The sequence below is a fragment of the Labeo rohita genome, unplaced genomic scaffold (assembly GCF_022985175.1).
Source record: "Labeo rohita strain BAU-BD-2019 unplaced genomic scaffold, IGBB_LRoh.1.0 scaffold_536, whole genome shotgun sequence".
Lineage (NCBI taxonomy): Eukaryota > Metazoa > Chordata > Actinopteri > Cypriniformes > Cyprinidae > Labeo > Labeo rohita.
In genome coordinates, this window is record NW_026129458.1 from 35,395 (window position 1) to 53,439 (window position 18,045).

The 18,045-nt window shown below is 28.5% G+C and overlaps 1 protein-coding gene across 1 annotated transcript; it reads right to left on the reverse strand.

Moving 5' to 3' along the window:
- Positions 1–251: 251 nt before the first annotated feature.
- LOC127161046 (neuronal membrane glycoprotein M6-b-like) lies at positions 252–16,924 on the reverse strand (the record flags this gene model as incomplete). The annotated part of the gene is made up of 4 exons (XM_051103685.1): positions 252–6,018; positions 15,247–15,312; positions 16,572–16,645; positions 16,756–16,924. Coding segments are annotated over 4 exons (456 nt in total), but the record flags the coding sequence as incomplete, so codon positions are not given.
- Between the last annotated feature and the right edge of the window lie 1,121 nt (positions 16,925–18,045).

The following is an 18,045-nucleotide window of genomic DNA, read 5'->3' on the forward strand; positions in this document are numbered from 1 at the left end:
ATTAAGACTTCTTTTTATCTTAAAATTTGGACTTTTCTCAGAAATATTAATGATATCTTGCAATTCTAAGAATTTTTCTTGAAAGTTGCAGTTATGATCACCATCTCAACTTTTTCTCAAAATTCTGACATTTTTGTCAGAACTATGGATTCACTGTCGAAATTCTGGGTTTTACAGAATCTAAAAAAGATTCTTGTTGTTTTAAAATTAATGACACACAAAGGTTTTTAATTAAAAGACGACTCATTGAGACCCAGAAAGTCTTTTATTCTGATTTATTTTTGTATAAAATACAATAGTTGGTTTGAAGGACTGAACACATGTTCAGCATCTCTGACATCAAATCATCAGTTTTGGGCCGTTTTTTAATGTTCACAGTCCATTATAACATCCCAGAAATCACAGGATTGAAGTTTAAAGCATTCAAAACACATGCATAATTCATGAAAACATTTGGGGAAAACAAAACAAAAAAAAAACTCTAGGGGCTTATAAAAGAGTTTTATATAAGCAGTTTGGGCTTTTTTCTTTTTTTTCCCTTTTATTTAATTTCAAAATAGCAGTAAAAACTAAGGGAATCCCCTAAAATGAATTACAAATATTGGCAGACTATAAGGTTAAAAAGACAATATTATACAGAATTCATACAGTAAATGTGAATTACATTAACAGCAATAAACATTACATGAACTGAACAAACTCTAAGAAGAAAACAAAGCATATTATAACGTTAAAATCTGGCAAATGCTGCCTACAACGTCAATACAAATGACCTCCAGTATGACCAGATTCTGAATGAATAAAACCGTAAACCTAGTGTGAAAAAAGAGCTGTTTTGTCAGTATTTACAATTGCACATTTTGTTATTGTTGTGTCCCTCCAAAAAAAAAAAAAAAAATATTGAAAAGTATTTTTGCTGGTCAGTTCATATTCACACCGATGCAATTCTAGTGCACTATTAAAAATAAAATAAAATAAAATAAAATAAATGAAAATAAAACAAATGAAAAGGTAATGAACATAAAACAAAACAAAACAAAAAACAAAATAAAATAAAAATGAAACAAAATAAATAAAATTAAAATAAAATAAATGAAAAAGTAATGAAAATAAAATAAAATAAACAAAGTAATGAAAATAAAATAAATAAAAAGTAATGAAAATAAAATAAAAAAGAAAAAGAAATGAAAATAAAATAAAACAAAACAAATCAAAACAAAATAAAATAAAGTAAAATAAAACAAAATAAAAATAAAACGAAACAAAATAAATGAAATTAAAATAAAATAAATAAAAAGTAATGAAAATAAAATAAAAAATAAAAAAGTAATGAAAATAAAACAAAATAAAATAAAATAAAATAAAATGAAACAAAACTTAAATGAAAATAAAATAAATGAAAAAGTAATGAAAATAAAATAAAAAAGTAATGAAAATAAAATAAAATAAAATAAAACACAAGTCCAGAGATGAGCAGCAGTGGTGTGTTACACTTTACAGAATTTGGTACAAACAAAACTGGGTAAAATAAAATAAAATTGATAAACCAACTCTCCAAATTTCATTACTTCAACACAAAAAAACTATAAAGTATTTATACAATCGTGGTAAGATTTGCCATTAAAAATGACTGTATTACAATAATTACAATTTAATGACAATTATAAAAACACCTTTCCATAAGCATTAAATGAATGTGCATTTAGAGACTTCACGTAAAATAGACTTACTTGAATTAGTCGTGTTTTTGCCTTTACTTCTTTTTGGGACAGTATATACACTGTACTTTTGTTCAGGTAAAAAACAAATTCTGCGCAGTGAACATGAATTGCGGGACAGCGGATTGTTGAAAGGACAGAGTCATTTGACACAGGTGATGTGAGGTAGTGTGAGAATATGTGCTCATCATCACACAAACACTATCAGCATTTCTGCAGTATCCCACAATGCAGTGCGCTCAACCCACAGCCACACAAAAACACTTTTAACAAAACTGGATTTAAAAATGCAATAAAAAAATGTTTCCAAGAAGAATATCTGAATGCTATAGAAGCTTGTTTCCACCACAAAATAAATAAAATAATAAAATAAAACAATAAAATAAAAAGATAATTGTGACTTTTCAAAATATTTTTTTTTTTTTTTTTTTTTTTTAATTTGTGTCAATTCTGTTTTTTTCCCATCAAACAATGAAAAAAAAAAAAATGCATTTTTTATTTCACAATTGCAATTGCAAGTTAAAATCTCATAATTGCAAGTTCACATCTCACAAATGAAGACTTTATGTCACAATTTTGACTTTATATTCCACAATTTACTTTTACTGACTTTTTCCTCAAAATTCAGATGTTTTTCTCTCTTGGAATAAATTATTATATCTTGAAATGTTTTATATCTTGAGTTCTTATTTTGCAGTTTTGACTTTATATTATTTTAAATTTCCCAAAATTTAAAACATTAATTATAAAATTAAATTTGAAAATTAAATATGAATTATATCTTGCAATTTCACAACTTTTTCTCAAAATTTTTACTTTTTTTTTCTCAGTAAATTATTTCTTGTAATTCTTGTAGTTTTAAGTTTAAATGTCACCATTTCAATTTTTGCTCAAAATCCAGAATCTTTCTAAAAAATACTTATTTTATCTTGAAATTCTGGATTTTTTTTTTGCAATTTTGACTTGTTCTTAAAATTCTGACATTTTTGTCAGAACTATGAATTTGATCTTGGAATTCTTGTTTTTTTAACATCTTTTGACTTTGCTGTATATCTTGCAATTTTTACTTTTTCTCTCAAAATTCAGACTTTTTTTCTCAGAAATAAAAAAATTATTTTGCAATTCAGTCTTGATATTTCGCAAATGTTTTTTTTTCCTCAAAACTCCCTTTTTTTGAAAAAATTCTGAATTTTTCTCTTGCAATTCCAATTTTCTTCAAATTTGAACTTTTTTCAGAAATACAAATTATATCTTGCAATTCTATTATAAGTTATTTAATTTCACAATTTTGACTTGTTCCTCAAAATTCTGACTTTTTTCTCAATGAATTATAATTTAAAGATTTTTTCTTGCAATTTTGACTTTATATATTGAAGTTTCAAGTTTATATTTCACCATTTCAACTTTTTTTTTTTAAATCAGTCATTTTTCTCAGAATTACTTAGATCTTAAAATTTCGGGGTTTTATTTCGCAATTTTGACTTCCTCAAAATTCTGACATTTTTGTCTGAAATACGAATTCATTCTTAAAATTCTGAGTTATTTAACATCTTGTCATTTTGACTCTACATTTTTCTCTCAAAATTTACTTTTTTTCTCAGACGTTTTTATCTTGCAAATTTGACTTCTTTGATTCCAAGTTTTTTCTCTTGCATTTCCAACTTTCTCAAAATTTTGACTTTTCTCAGAAATACAAATTATATCATGCAGGTCAGTTTTTATTTCACAATTCAGAGTTTTTTTTTCCCCCCTTCAAAATTCTGACCTTTTTTCTCCTTCAGAATTACTTCTTATATCTTGAAATTCTGGGTTTTTATTTTGCAATTTTTTTTTTTCTCAAAATTCTGACATTTTGGTCAAAACTTTAAATTCTATATTGAAATTCTGAGGGTTTGTTTTACATTTTGTAATTTATATCTTGCACTTATATCTTTTATTTGTATTTTTTTACTTTTTCTCTCTAAACTTTTTTTTATCTCACAATTTTGACTTTTCTCTCACAATTTATTTTCTCAAAAATATGAATCACATCGTGCAATTCTAAGATTTTTTTCTTGCAATTTTGAGTTTATATTTCACAATTTCAACTTTTTCTCAAAATTCAGAAAATTTTTGTCTGAATTACGGATTCAGTCATGAAATTCTGGGTTTTCATTTTGCAATTTTTAATTTATATTTCACAATTTTGACTTTTTCTCAAAATTCTGACATTTTTGTCAGAACTATGAATGTAACGTAATTTTGACTATATCTATTTTTTTTTCTTTCAAAATTCTGACATTTTTTTTCCATCAGAATTCTAAATTATATTGTGCAATTCAGACTTCAAATTTCACAAATTTGACTTTTGTCTCTCAAAACTCAGACTTTTTCTCAAGTTTTTTTCTTGCGATTTCAACATTCTCAAAATGTGGACTTTTCTCACAAATACTAATTGTATCTTGCAATTCTACGTTTTTATTTTACAATTTTGATTTCTTTTTCCCCCTCAAAATATTGATCCTTTTTTTCCTCAGTGACTTTTTTTACGATTTTTTTTTTTCTTGCAGGTTTGAGTTTACATTTTACCATTTCAGCTTTCCCTCAAAATTCTGACTTTTCTCCCTCAGAGTGACTTATTGTGTCTTGAAATTCTGGGTTTCTATTTTGCAGTTTTGACTTTTCTCAAAAGTTTTGTCAGAAATATGAATTCTATCTTGAAATTCAAAGTTTTTTAACATCTTGTCATTTTGACTTTATATCTTGCATTTTTTACTTTTTTTCCCTCTCGAAACTGACCTTTTTTCTCAGATGTTTTTTTTCTTGCAATTTTGACTTTTTTTTCTCAGAATTATGAATTATATCTTGCAATTCAGACTCTGACATTTTTTCCTCATAATTTCAACTTTCACAAAATTTTGACTTTTCTCAGAAATATGAATTATATCTTGTTTTTATCTAGTTTTATTTTTTTCTCTTAAAATTCTGACTTTTTTCCTCTAAAATTATGAATTATAAAACCTCAAACTTTTAATTTTTTCTCTCATAATTTCAACTTTCTCAAAATTTTGAATTTTCTCATTTCGTAAGTTTTACTTTTTTTCCCTTAACATTCTGACTTTTTTTCTCAGTGAATTATACCTTGCAATTTATTTTTTTTATTATTTTTTTTTCTTGCAATTTTGACTTCATATCTTGTAGTTTTGAGTTTACATTTTACCATTTCAACTTCTTCTCAAAATTCAGACTTATTTCTCAGAATTACGAACTACAACTTGTTTGTACCTTGGAATTCAGACTTTTTTTTCCCCTCACAATTATTTTTTTTTAACTTGCAGGTTTGATGTTATACCCCCACAATTTTTTTTTTTTTTTTCAGAAATATTAATTATATATTTTTTTTCCCTCTCACAATTGTGAGTGTATATTGCAAGCTATAAACTCATAATTCCAAATCTGCAACTCACAATTCTGTCAAAAATCTCATTTTTTTGTTTTTGCTACAGTGGATTTATTTATTTATTTATTTTAAGTAATTGCACTTTTTTATCTCACAGTTTCTGACTCTTCAAAAGTGTGAAAAGTTTATTTTGTGTTGGAAACAAGCTTCCATCAGATGCCACTTGCTGAAACAAACATGCAAAACGTCACTGCATAATGTGTTGGGTTCACATACTATTTCCAAACAACAGTAGGCAGCAAACAGCACATATCACACATGAACAAATCCAAACATACAAAAACAACCAGCTGAATTTAGTTCAGATCACTGTGACTGAAGACTGCTCATTATATCTCTTCAAAATTATATTATTAAAAAATGAGTGGGAATATTTTCAGATTTGAAGAAAAAAAAAGAACAAAAAAGAGCATACCGTGTAACATGACAAATCATGCACTTAAATTCTACTCATGTTTCTGATGTTTTAAGGCAAATCATATTTTGGTCTAAACAGACTGTGATTTGCATTTCCGCCGTGTTTCCATTAGTGCAACGTTTGAGATTCACCAGCCAGCGCTGGCTCATAAAGGGCTACGAGAGGAAAGCGTAAGAGCACGAGATGAGAGCGTGAAGGAGGGACGGGCGCAGACCGCGGGTTAGCTGAGCGGATTAGTGAGTTAGGGCTGGTTAGTGGTTGGTTGGTTGGTTGGTTGGCAGCGTTAACCCTCCTTACTAGTAGGAGTTGAGGCACTCTTTGGAGCGCGACTGGATGTCCTGCAGCTCCCGCTCCTCCTTCATTTTGATGTCTTGGTACGCATGCAAGTGACTGGCGTCCTTTAGGTAGGCCCAGTTTGCAGAAAGGATCATTAGGTAATGGATCTGGAAGAGAGGGCGAGGTGATGCCCGTCAGCACGTTAACAACGCAAAGCCACTGCTAAACTACTGTATGACACACACACACACACACACACATCCCAACAACATACAACACAACACACATTTTAAAGAAATAATTAATGCATAAATGAAAATATACTCACACTCATGTCGTTTCAAACTTGTATGCTGTTATTTGTAAGACAGATGCAATATTTTTTACATCTCTTTTCCAATTAAACAACAGTTTAGTGTTTCGAAACTTTCAAATCAGTTGCACAGGCTTGCAACTGCATGCACTAAAATAAGTAAAACCAAACCTAAAATTGCATGAATTAATAATAAAAAATTATATAAATAATAAAAATTAATAAAAACTTAATAAATATACACTTTTAAAAAACTAATAACAAAAAAAAAAAAAAAAAAAAAAAAAAAAAAAAAAAACATTTTTATTGATTTTTATTACTAGCTTTTGTAATTGTATTTAATTACATTTTCAGTTTAGTTATTGTAGTACATCAAGTTAAACTAAATGAACATAAAAAATGTTGCCCCAAAGCTTAAATAATTTTTCATATATACACATATATATATATATATATATATATATATATATATATATATATATATATATATATATATATATATATATATATGTATTAGATAATATATATATATATATATATAAAAACACCTAACAAAACTGAAAAAAAAAAAAAAAAAAACATTTCAAATTCATTTTTATTCTTATATTTTGTTTTCATTTTAATTTATATTATATTTATATTAATTTATTTATATATATATATATATATATATATATATATATATATAAATTAATTATTAATTATATATAAAACTTGAGTAAAATATATACATATATATTCATATATATATATATATATATATATATTATATATTCATATATATATATATATATATATATATATATATATATATATATACTTATATATATATATATATATATATATATATATATATATATATATATATATATATATATATATATATGAGATTATTTTATTTCAAGTAATAAATAATTTTGGATTTTGGTCAGTTTCAGTTAACTAATAACTATTATTTATAATTATACATGTATATTAACTAAATCAAAAAACACAACACAAATGAATTAAAATTATACAATAATAAACTAAAAAATAATAAATAAATAAACTAAAAATAAGTAGTAAATGAAATAAATACAAATGAATAAAAACAAAACCTTATAAAAATGACAATATTTTGTTTTCATTTTAATTTTTAAAGTTTCCTTTTAATTTAAAAGTTTTCTTTTTTAGAGTTAAATAGAGTTTTTTAACAATTTCTTATTTATTTTTTCTAGTTTTTATAATGATTTTATTTTCCTTAGTTTTTGTTTAAAATGTAGTTATTTTAGTACATCAAGTTAAACTACATGAAAATGAGCAACGTTGCTTTGGCAACTAGCTAAATAAAATATATATTTTTTTTAATTCATTTAATTTCAATTTGAATTTTACTTCAGTTCAGCTAATGATTTTTTTTTTTTTTTTTTAAGTTTTTTTATGTTTTTAGTTTATTAATAATAACCCGTGTTCATACTTATATATCCAACTTGAATATAAAGAACTATGTAATAATATAGGCTGCAATGAGGAAAAATAATTACTTATACAGTGATCATAATTTTATTTTCATAGTGAATTAAAAAAAGTGAATGGCCTTGATACAAATAAACTAATAAATCTCTTTAAATTTAAAAACAAAAGTATCATAACAGTACGACATATGACTTGTGTACTATATTCCAACTCTTTGAAGTCATATGATGTTTTGAGCAACTAAAAGGCTAATTGAATTCGTCATGCACTGTATGTGTTGCAGCACAGTAAATAATAACAGCACACGGCTTTGAAACAATGAGAGTGAGCAAATGTTCATTTCTAGCCAATCTATTCCTTTAGTACACAAACAACTACAACATCATGACATTTAATACACATTCATATGCACAGGACAGTGGGGTGTGAGGGAACGGGAGGATGTCAACGGAGCAAAGCGAAGCTTGAAATGAGGGTTAGTTTGAAAACAGACGCAGGATTACACAAACTCAAACCCCTCCATCCAAATGATCAAACGAACTCTTAATAAAGACAACTGAGGATCATTTGTACACAAAGTAGGTTTATTTTTATAAAGGAAAAACTACAGGCACCACAATCCTAGAGGAATATTAAATAAATCATGTAAGATAAAGCATGCAATCTGATTGTTAAGTCAATAATGCTGGATTTGGGTGTTAAATAACATGTGAACCTGCGATACAAGCAGCATCACGTCCAGAAAAATAGCAGAGAAAACCTAGACTTTATTAAAGAAATAGTTCACCCAAAAATGAAAACTTCATAGATGTAGCTGAGTTTGTTTCTTCATCAGATTTGGAGAAATGTGTCATCACTTGCTCACCAATGGTTGTGAATGGGTGCCGTCAGAATGAGAGTTCAAACAGCTGATAAAAACATCAATAATCCACAAGTAATCCACACCAAAACAAAAAAAATATAGCTGCAAGCAGTGATTACCGGGGTTCAAGCGCTTTAGGTATTTAAGCACATAAGGAAAAAGACATGACATATTATTTAACAAGCCTTTAACCACTTAAATCAATTATTTGTCACTTTTTGTCAAATCCAGGTGGTTTACCATAGAAATATGATGTTTGTATAACATTTATGACTGTTATAGCACCAGCTGTGGTCCAATGAAACTTTGCATGCTTGTTTAGAATCACCTGTTGCATGTGCTCAGCGGGTTTTGTGAAGTTTTGAGTTTTTGTTTAGGCTTTATAGGCTTTTAAGTATATTAGGACAGGCCCCTTTTCTAAAGGACCCCATTACAGCTTCCTAAAGGGTAAATTTTTGAATAAATATTTTTGAATAATTATTGACCTACAGAGTCCAGAGAATTGCACTGCGGTGTTGTTTTCCCAAGGTTTTTTTCTCCATTTGTCACCGATGGAGTTTTGGTTCCTTGCCGCTGTCGCCTCTGGCTTGCTTAGTTGGGGACACTTTCTCTTAACACAATATTGCATTTTATTTTATTGTATATGATTAACTACCTTTACCTATAATGTGAGTGTTTAATGTTGCCTTTGGCATTGTTGATGTACTGTTTCCTATTTAATACTGTACAGCCGCCTTGTCACAATTCTGTATTGTTAAAGGCGGTATATAAATAAAGGTGACTTGACTTGACTTGACTTGACTTTTCCAGACTGAGTGAAAAACCTAGGACTAACTTCACAAAAGTTGGTTTTTAACATCTTCTCAATCATTAAAAAAAACGGTTTGATTGACAGCAGTGGTTCTAGAGGCAAAGTTGTTCGGAGCAAGGAGGTCTATCATACGATATGAACATTGTGAGTATGTGTGGAAAACTGAGCAATGTACAATCGTTTACGCCCTCAAAAATGCAATACCGCCCCCCAGTGGCCGATTTTTAAAACATTTCTCACAGATCTTTGGGGCTGTGAGTCAAACACGCCCTCCGAATTTCATTCCAATCAGCCTCCAAATGTTGTCTAACAGGTGCTCAAACTTCATCGGCCAATGGCGTCCATATTTTTTTGAGATACGCAAATGTCCCCATAGACACTTGTGGCACTTTGGATCAAGATCGTGCACAGTGATTTTCATGTTGATAGGACAAATGGTTGCCTAGTTATAGCCATTTTTATGTTTTTTCCCCTTATAGCGCCCCCAAGGGGCCAATCTCTGTATTTTTTTCCTGTGAACTCAGCTTGAGCTCTTACAGAAGTATGCCAAGTTTGGTGAAGATATCTCATTCTGTTCAGGAGTTATAGGCTTTTTACTAAAAGTGGCCTAGCCACCTTTGAACGTTTTGGCGTCCCTTTGCAACGGTGAGTTGAAAGTTACTCTTTTTTTTTTTGATAATTATTGATATTCGCTTTCCATAGAATCTTTCTGCACTGGTTTGGTTCCGATCGGGCAAAAAAAACCTAGGACTAGTTCGGAAAAATAGGGTTTTCGCATCTTCTCAAAAAACGGTTCGATTGACAACAGTGGTTCTAGAAGGAGGTCTACCGTACGATATGAATATTGTGTATATGTGCGGAAAACCGTGCAATGTACAATCGTTTACGCCCTAAAAAAAAATGCGGCTCCACCCCCCCAGTGGCCAATTCATCTCAAACTTCTCACAGACCTTTAGGACAAGTTTAACCTTTTCTAACAGGTGCTCAAAGTTCATTGGACAATGGCCATGTTTTTTTTTTTTTGAGATACGCAAATATCCCCATAGATACTTGTGGTATTTTGGACCAAGATGGTGCACAACGATTTTCATGACAAATTGTTGCCTAATTATAGCCATTTTTATGTTTCACGTTTTTTCCCCGCTTATAGCTCCATCAAGTGGCCATTTTCCTGTGACCTCAGCCTGAGCTCTTACATAAGTGTGCCAAGTTTGATAAATATCTCATTCTGTTCAGGAGTTATAGGCATTTTCTAAAAGTGGCCACCTTCGAACGTTTTGGTGTCCCTTTGCAACGGTGAGTTGAAAGTTTAACTTTTTTTGATAATTAATGATATTCCAGAGAATCTTTCTGCACTGGTTTGGTACCGATTGGGCAAAAAACCATGGACTTGTTCACAAAAGTAGGTTTTTCACATCTTCACAATCATTTAAAAAACCATTTGATTGACAGCAGTGGTTCTAGAGGTGAAGTTGTTAGAAACAAGGAGGTCTATCATACGATATGAATATTGTGTATATGTGTGGAAAACTGTGCAATGTACAATCATTTACACCCTCAAAAAATGCGGTACCGCCCCCCAGTGGCCGATTTGTTTAAAATTTCTCATGGACCTTTGGGAATGTGAGTCAAACACGCCCACCGAGTTTCATTCCAATCGGCCTCCAAACCTTGTTTGGTGTCAATGGCGTTGTTTTTTGAGATACGTAAATGTCCCCATAGACACTTGTGGCAATTTGGACCAAAATGGTGCACAGTGATCTTTATGTCAAAGACATAGGACAAATGGTTGCCTAATTATAGCCATTTTAAAAGTGGCCTAGCCACCTTCGAACGTTTTGACTTCCCTTTGCAACGGTGAGTCGAAAGTTTAACTTTTTTTTATAATTATTGATATTCCAAGGAATCTTTCTGCACTGGTTTGGTTCCGATCGGGTAAAAACCTGAAAGCAGGTTTTGCAAAAAAAAAGAAATACCAGAAAATTCCGGTTTAGGACTTTCGATTGCTGTAGCGCCCCCGTCAGGCCGATTGGGGCGAGCCTCGGTCACGCTGTAGATGGTGTGAGTACTACCATCCCACCAAGTTTCAAGTTTCTACGACCTACAGTTTTGTCTGCACAATCAATTTAACACGGAAATCCCTCATCTGTGACCATTCTAATAATTACAATAGGGTTCTGAACCCTTAAAAAGCAGACAAAATCCATCATTAAGACATCTGTGATCTGTGCAGATTTCTCTCCTGATTCAGATCAGTTATTACGGACTCATATTTTAGTTAAAAACGTCTTGATGGATTTGTTTCAGCTTTTGTTTTCTTAAGATGTTAACTGATGGACTGGAGTGGTGTGGATTACTTGTGGACTATTGTGATGTTTTTATCAGCTGTTTGGACTCTCAGTCTGACGGCACCCATTCACATCCATTGGTGAGCAAGTGATGGAATGACACATTTCTCCAAATCTGATGAAGAAACAAACTCAGATGGCCTGAGAGTGAGCATTTTTTTTTTAGCTAATTTTCATTTTTGGGTGAATTATTCCTTTAAAACCTTTTAATCCTGACTATAAAACCATTGTGAAATGCAGGTAAATGCATGTTTTTGCATGTCTTGGCAACCAGAAACGACCTAGTTTTTAATAAAAGTTTAGCAGAAGCAACACGCCACTGAATCCTTGAATGTTAGAGTGATTTTAGCTGATTTCTACCTGTAAACACAAACTTTCAAAAGTTTCAAAAGCTTCTGGTCACTTTCTCAATTATCATGTTTGTGTTTTTATTAATGATAAAAGCACACATAGGTCATTCCTACTGACAGATGTTTTTGTTTATTAATAGTAAAGCAGACATTGTTATGAGCAAATCATATAATAAACATGACAGGATCTGCTGTATTGCGTTTGATAATATAAATGCAGTTTTAAAAGAAATCTTAATATTTTTTGTTTTAAGAATTATTTACTTGTATTTATACGTTTCGTTTTTTCACTCTGTTGACAGTGAAAGGTCTGCGTTTAAAATAACAGTACCGTAAATCATACGATTCAAATCAAACAACAGAACTAGGTTAGTTGTGAAGCGAAGCTGTACACTTGCATCTAGCGAGTCTGTCTTTAATACTTCACAAAGATTAAAAATACCAACAATCTTCATAATACTGCTTCAAACAAATGAATAGAAATGATAAAAACAACACTGAAAACTGTAAACAGGTGTGAAGGAAGAAAACACCATGAAAACACTGGAAGGCTCACTGGCACAATTGGTAAATTCAGAAAAAATAGACTTTTCTTCTCTAAGACAACACAACAGATTTCGCAAGTAAAAATCACATTCATTTTCTTCATAAAGACATCATGTGTTTTTAATGGTTTGCAATTATTTGCTTCCATAAAAGACTTAAGTAGGTAAAACTTATTTAAAATCTTGAAGAGAGAACAATTAAATCAGCATCAGTCAAAAAATCTGGAATTAAGACTTTTTATTGTTTTTAAAAGATGTCTTTTCTGCTCAACAAGGCTGCTTTTATTTAAACACAAAAACACTGTAAAAATTGTAAAATATTTTTAGAATTAAAAAAACTCTTTTCTATGTGAATATCTGTTAAAATGTAATTTATTTCTGCAATCAAAGCTGTATTTTCAGCATCATTACTCCAGTCTTCAGTGTCACACGATGATTCTAAAATGCTGATTTGCTGCTCAACAAACATTTCAGAATTTTCCAGAATCTCTATTGAGAAAATGAATGGGAAAAGTACTTTTCTCTGTCGCGCTGTGCGTCTCTCCTGTCTGATAATAATACTTTGTAGGAGGAATTTTAAGACACTTTGTGTTAGGTTTGAAATTAATTTTCTCTAGTGGTTGCAGAAATTAAGGCAAAGTCTGGATAACAACACGTCCATGTTTACAGACACAGGCAGCACCGGCGTCCAAATGCTACATCTGTATACAATCCTATATTTACACATTACATGTCAAAGCAATGAAATGTTCCTCTCGTTTGTTTTCGTTTCTATTATTTTAGTCCATATTGTCAGTGGCTGCTCATTCTAGGCACTTTCATGCAACTGCGTTAAAATTTAGTGCAGCAGTCCTCTCGACTCTTAAACTTCAAAACAGCAAAGTTATATGTGGTAGCCATCATGTAGATGAGCTGGTGGAAGAGAAAGCACAAATATCAGTCGCCAAATTAATGACGGAATAAAGAAACTGCAGATGAAATAAGTCCTGAAATTCATTCGCTAACACTGTCGACACTGGAAGCGTCTGATGACAAAACACTTATCATAGACCAATCGGCTGTAATAGTTGATTTAATAAAATATAGTGAAATCAAAATGCTAAAATTAATTACATTTTTCAACAGAAATCTATTAAAACTGATTTTGCATGGGTTATTTTAGAATAGTGGAATCTATAATAAATAATAATAAATATATATAATAAATAAAAAACAAAAGCTATAATATAATATGTATAATAAAATATAAATGAAAAAGTCAAATAGTTACTTAATTAAACAAAGAAATAATACAATTAAAGCAAACAATACAAATATTTTTTTGTGAAAACCATAATTGTAAAAATAAATAAAGAAAAAATAAATAATCAAATAATTATGTAATTATATTAAAAAAACAATCACAAATAAAATTTCTGAAAAACAAGTGAAAAAGATATTTGTAAAAATATAAATAATAATAATAATAATAAATAAATATTAATAAATTAAATAAATAAATAATAACATTGAATTACACATGACAGTACAAATTATACTTTAGTGAAAACCATATTTTTTATATCATAAAAAACAATAATAAAAATGTAATAAATTATTAAATGCTTATTTAGTTTAAATTAAAAATAAAACTAATAAAAACGAATAAAATTACATAAAATTAAAATGGTTAAAAAAAAGTATAGTGAAAAGCATAGTTGTTAAAAAAAATAATTAATTATATAATATTACATAAAGTAATAATTGCATAACATTACAAATAAAATATTTAGTGTATATAAAAATAAATAAATTATTAAATTATTATTTAATCAAATTTAAATAAAACCTAAGAAAATTACAATAAACATTACATTAAAATAAAACATATAAGGTAAAGCATATTTGTCAAAAAACTATTTACAACAAATATTACAAAGTAAATTAACATTTCAAATAAAATATTTAGTATATATTTTATATATATGTAGTCCATGACATTTTAACTATACTAGAGTTAAAACCATGATATCTGTAAAAAGTAAACATTAAATTATTAAATGATTATTTAATAACATCTAAATAAAAACTAAGACAATAACAATAAACATTACATTAAAATAAAATGATCAGTGAAAAGCATATTTGTTAAAAAATATATACAATTATATAATATTTCATAAAGTAATAATTAAATAACATTACAAATAAAATATTTAGTATATATATATAAAATTAAATTATATAATTTTTTTTCTTCCAGAGCAGCTGGAGTGTCAATAATACAAACAAGCCGTCCATCAACTGATGGTGTGACACGACACATCGGACACTTCCAGTATCAACAGCTTTATTAATTATAATGGAAACTGATGTAGTGATGTTGTGTTGAATTCACTGTGTTTAGTCGCAATGTCTTGTTCTTTTGCAGATACATTTCCCTTCAGTCATCAGTAAAGCATGTGACAAGAAATTGAGCTTCTGCACTTGGAAGACTGACGTCCCACTACCTGATATTTTATTCATTTAAATTTAAATGCATGCATTTGACAGAGCAAAATCAAGTCATCTTGGGTCGGCTAGTGGAACGTCAACACAAAACTAACCATACGATCAGGGGCTTAAAGCACATGGTTTGCAGTAGATGGTGCTGGGAATGAAGGGATAAAAAGAGGAGGAAGAGGAACAAACACCCCATATATGTGACCATAAAATGAACATCTGCTTACCAGAGCAATGACTGTCGCTCCGGCTCCGGCACAGGCGACGATATACAGATGATAAGACAGGTAGAACTAAAACAGACAAACGCAAAATCATGTATATCTACTTCTGATGACAAATAAACCTGTTTTAATAAAAGTCTAGTAAAAATCTGTTTAGTAAAAATCTGTTTTTGCATACCTCACTGGTGTTGTAAAGTGAAAATTATATTTGTGAAAAATAAAAAAAATAAATGATTAAATAATTATTTAATAAATTGCATTCAAAAATAATTTGCTAAAATTAAATATTAAAGAAATAATAAAATTAAACTAAAAATTACATTACAAATCAAACTTGTAGTGAAAAGCAAGAAATTTATAAAAATAAATAAATCATTATTTAATAAATTTAAAAAAATGATTACAATTAAATACTAAATAAAGAAATAAAATAAAATAAAAATTTAATTGCAAATAACATTTATAGAAATAAATATTTATATTATAAATTTATAGAAAAAACATGAATTTTTAAAAAATAATAATAATAATAATAATAATATTATTATTATTATTATTATTATTATTATTTAATAAATTAAACTAAAAATAATTAAATGTAAATATTAAATAAAGAAATAAAACAGAAATTTAAATAAACTACATTGCAAATAACATTTATAGAAATAAATATTTATATTATAAATTAATAGAAAAAAACATTAAATTTAAAAAAAATAATAATTATTATTATTATTTAATAAATTAAACTAAAAATAATTAATTAAAATAAAATATTAAATAAATAAATTAAAATATAAATAAACTAATAATAATAACATTTATAGATAAAAGCATGAAATTTGTAAAAATAAATCAATAAATAATAATAATAATAATTAACAAATTAAACTAAAAATAATTAATTCAAATTAAATATTAAATAAATAAATTTAATTAAAATTAAAATAAACATCACATTACAAATCAATTTATAGTAAAAAGCAAGGTGTTTGTAAAAAAAAAAAAATATATATATATATATATATATATATATAATAAATTATTAAATAATTATTTAATACAATTAAAATTATAAAACACTAAAAAAATACAAATTAAAACATTTCATTACAAATAAAATAAACAGTGAAAAGCATGATATTTGTAAAATAATAATAATAAATAATAATAATTATTTATTCAAATGAATTGTAAGGCAGGTAGAACTGAAACAGATAAAAAGGAAATGATGTATATCTTCTGTATATCATATTCAGCATATGATGTATATCCACTGCTGAACGACAAAGTAAATACACTAACGTGTGGCAAATGTGTTTTCATACCTCGCTGGTGTTGCAGATATCACCTAGCGTTGAGCCGCAAGCTTTGCCCGGTGTTGCGTTCCATGGAATAATACCTGTATGGACAAACAAATAAGGTCTATAGCAAAGGGTTTGATTCCAAATTCATGGTCACAAAGAGGACACTGTTGTTTGATTATGTTGTATTCAGTTTGAAGTCTCGTACCGTACTGCCGCACATCCACACAGATATTCTCGATGGAGGTGAGGTTGGCCATCGGAGAACGCATGGCAGCGCAAGTCGACCACATGTTGTAGAAAAGGAACACGGGAACCGCAGAGAAGCCGAAAACACCAAGCCAGGCGATTCCCAGGATGTACGTCAGGAACACGAACTGAAGAAACGTTTGAACAGTTTTAGCAACAGCACCTCCAGACTACAATCACTCATACTGTTGGTTAGAACTGGGTCAATAATACAATTGTAATTTTGGCACTGATTATGAAAACAAGATTATCAATATAAAACAATTACATACAGATTTGTTTTAATTTTGTAATTTATTTTACTCTTTTATTTAAATCATTTTAATGTAATTTATATTATTATATTAATTATTAATAAAAAATTATATTATAATTTATTATTTTTACACGTTTTATTCATTTTTATTTAATTATTTATTTCTCTATTTTATTTTGGGTAAATTTTACAAAATTAATTTAATCAAGGACGCATTAAATTGATCAAAAGTGACAGTGAAGACAATTACAATGTTACAAAAGTTCTTTTAAACTTTCTATTCATCAAAGAATCTGAAAAATAAAATGTATCAGTTCTTTTTCAACTTAAAAAATTCAACTGTGTTCAACACCAATAATAATCAGAAATGTTTCTTGAACAAATCAGCATATAAGTAGGATTCCTGAAGGATCATGTGATCCTATTTTCTAATTTATTTTGTTTAAATTTATTTATTTTAAGCTATTTTTGTATTATTGCTTTTATTTTATATAATTTATTTTATTATTTTAGTTTCTGTTACGATATGTGTTTATTTAATGTTTATTATTATTATTATTATTATTATTGTTGTTGTTGTTTTTGTGTTTAGATTTGTGTATATGTTTATTTTGTTATGGTTGCCCTCTCCCGTCTGTCTCTCCTAATTGCGCTCGTTAGAGCGCACACAGGTGTATGGAGTTACGGTGACGTCAGGGGTGGCGTGGCGGCGTTTCTGCGGAGGTGATTTAGTCCTGTTTGGAAGATTCCTCGAGGAGCTCTCCTCTCTCCCTGCTTGACGTTTTCTTTTTTGTTTGATAAGTTGTTTTCAAGCCATATTGTATCTCCGATGTCTTTTAAAACCTTGTTGGTTTGAATACTGTGAAAATGTGTTGAATCACCTGTTAAAATAAGGAGATCGACGTAGGGAGGCGGGTGCCCTTTTGTTTCTTCAGTCTTTTCTCCTGTTTTGTGGCTAGTAGGGAGGTAAGATTTTGTTGTTTCTTTAATCTT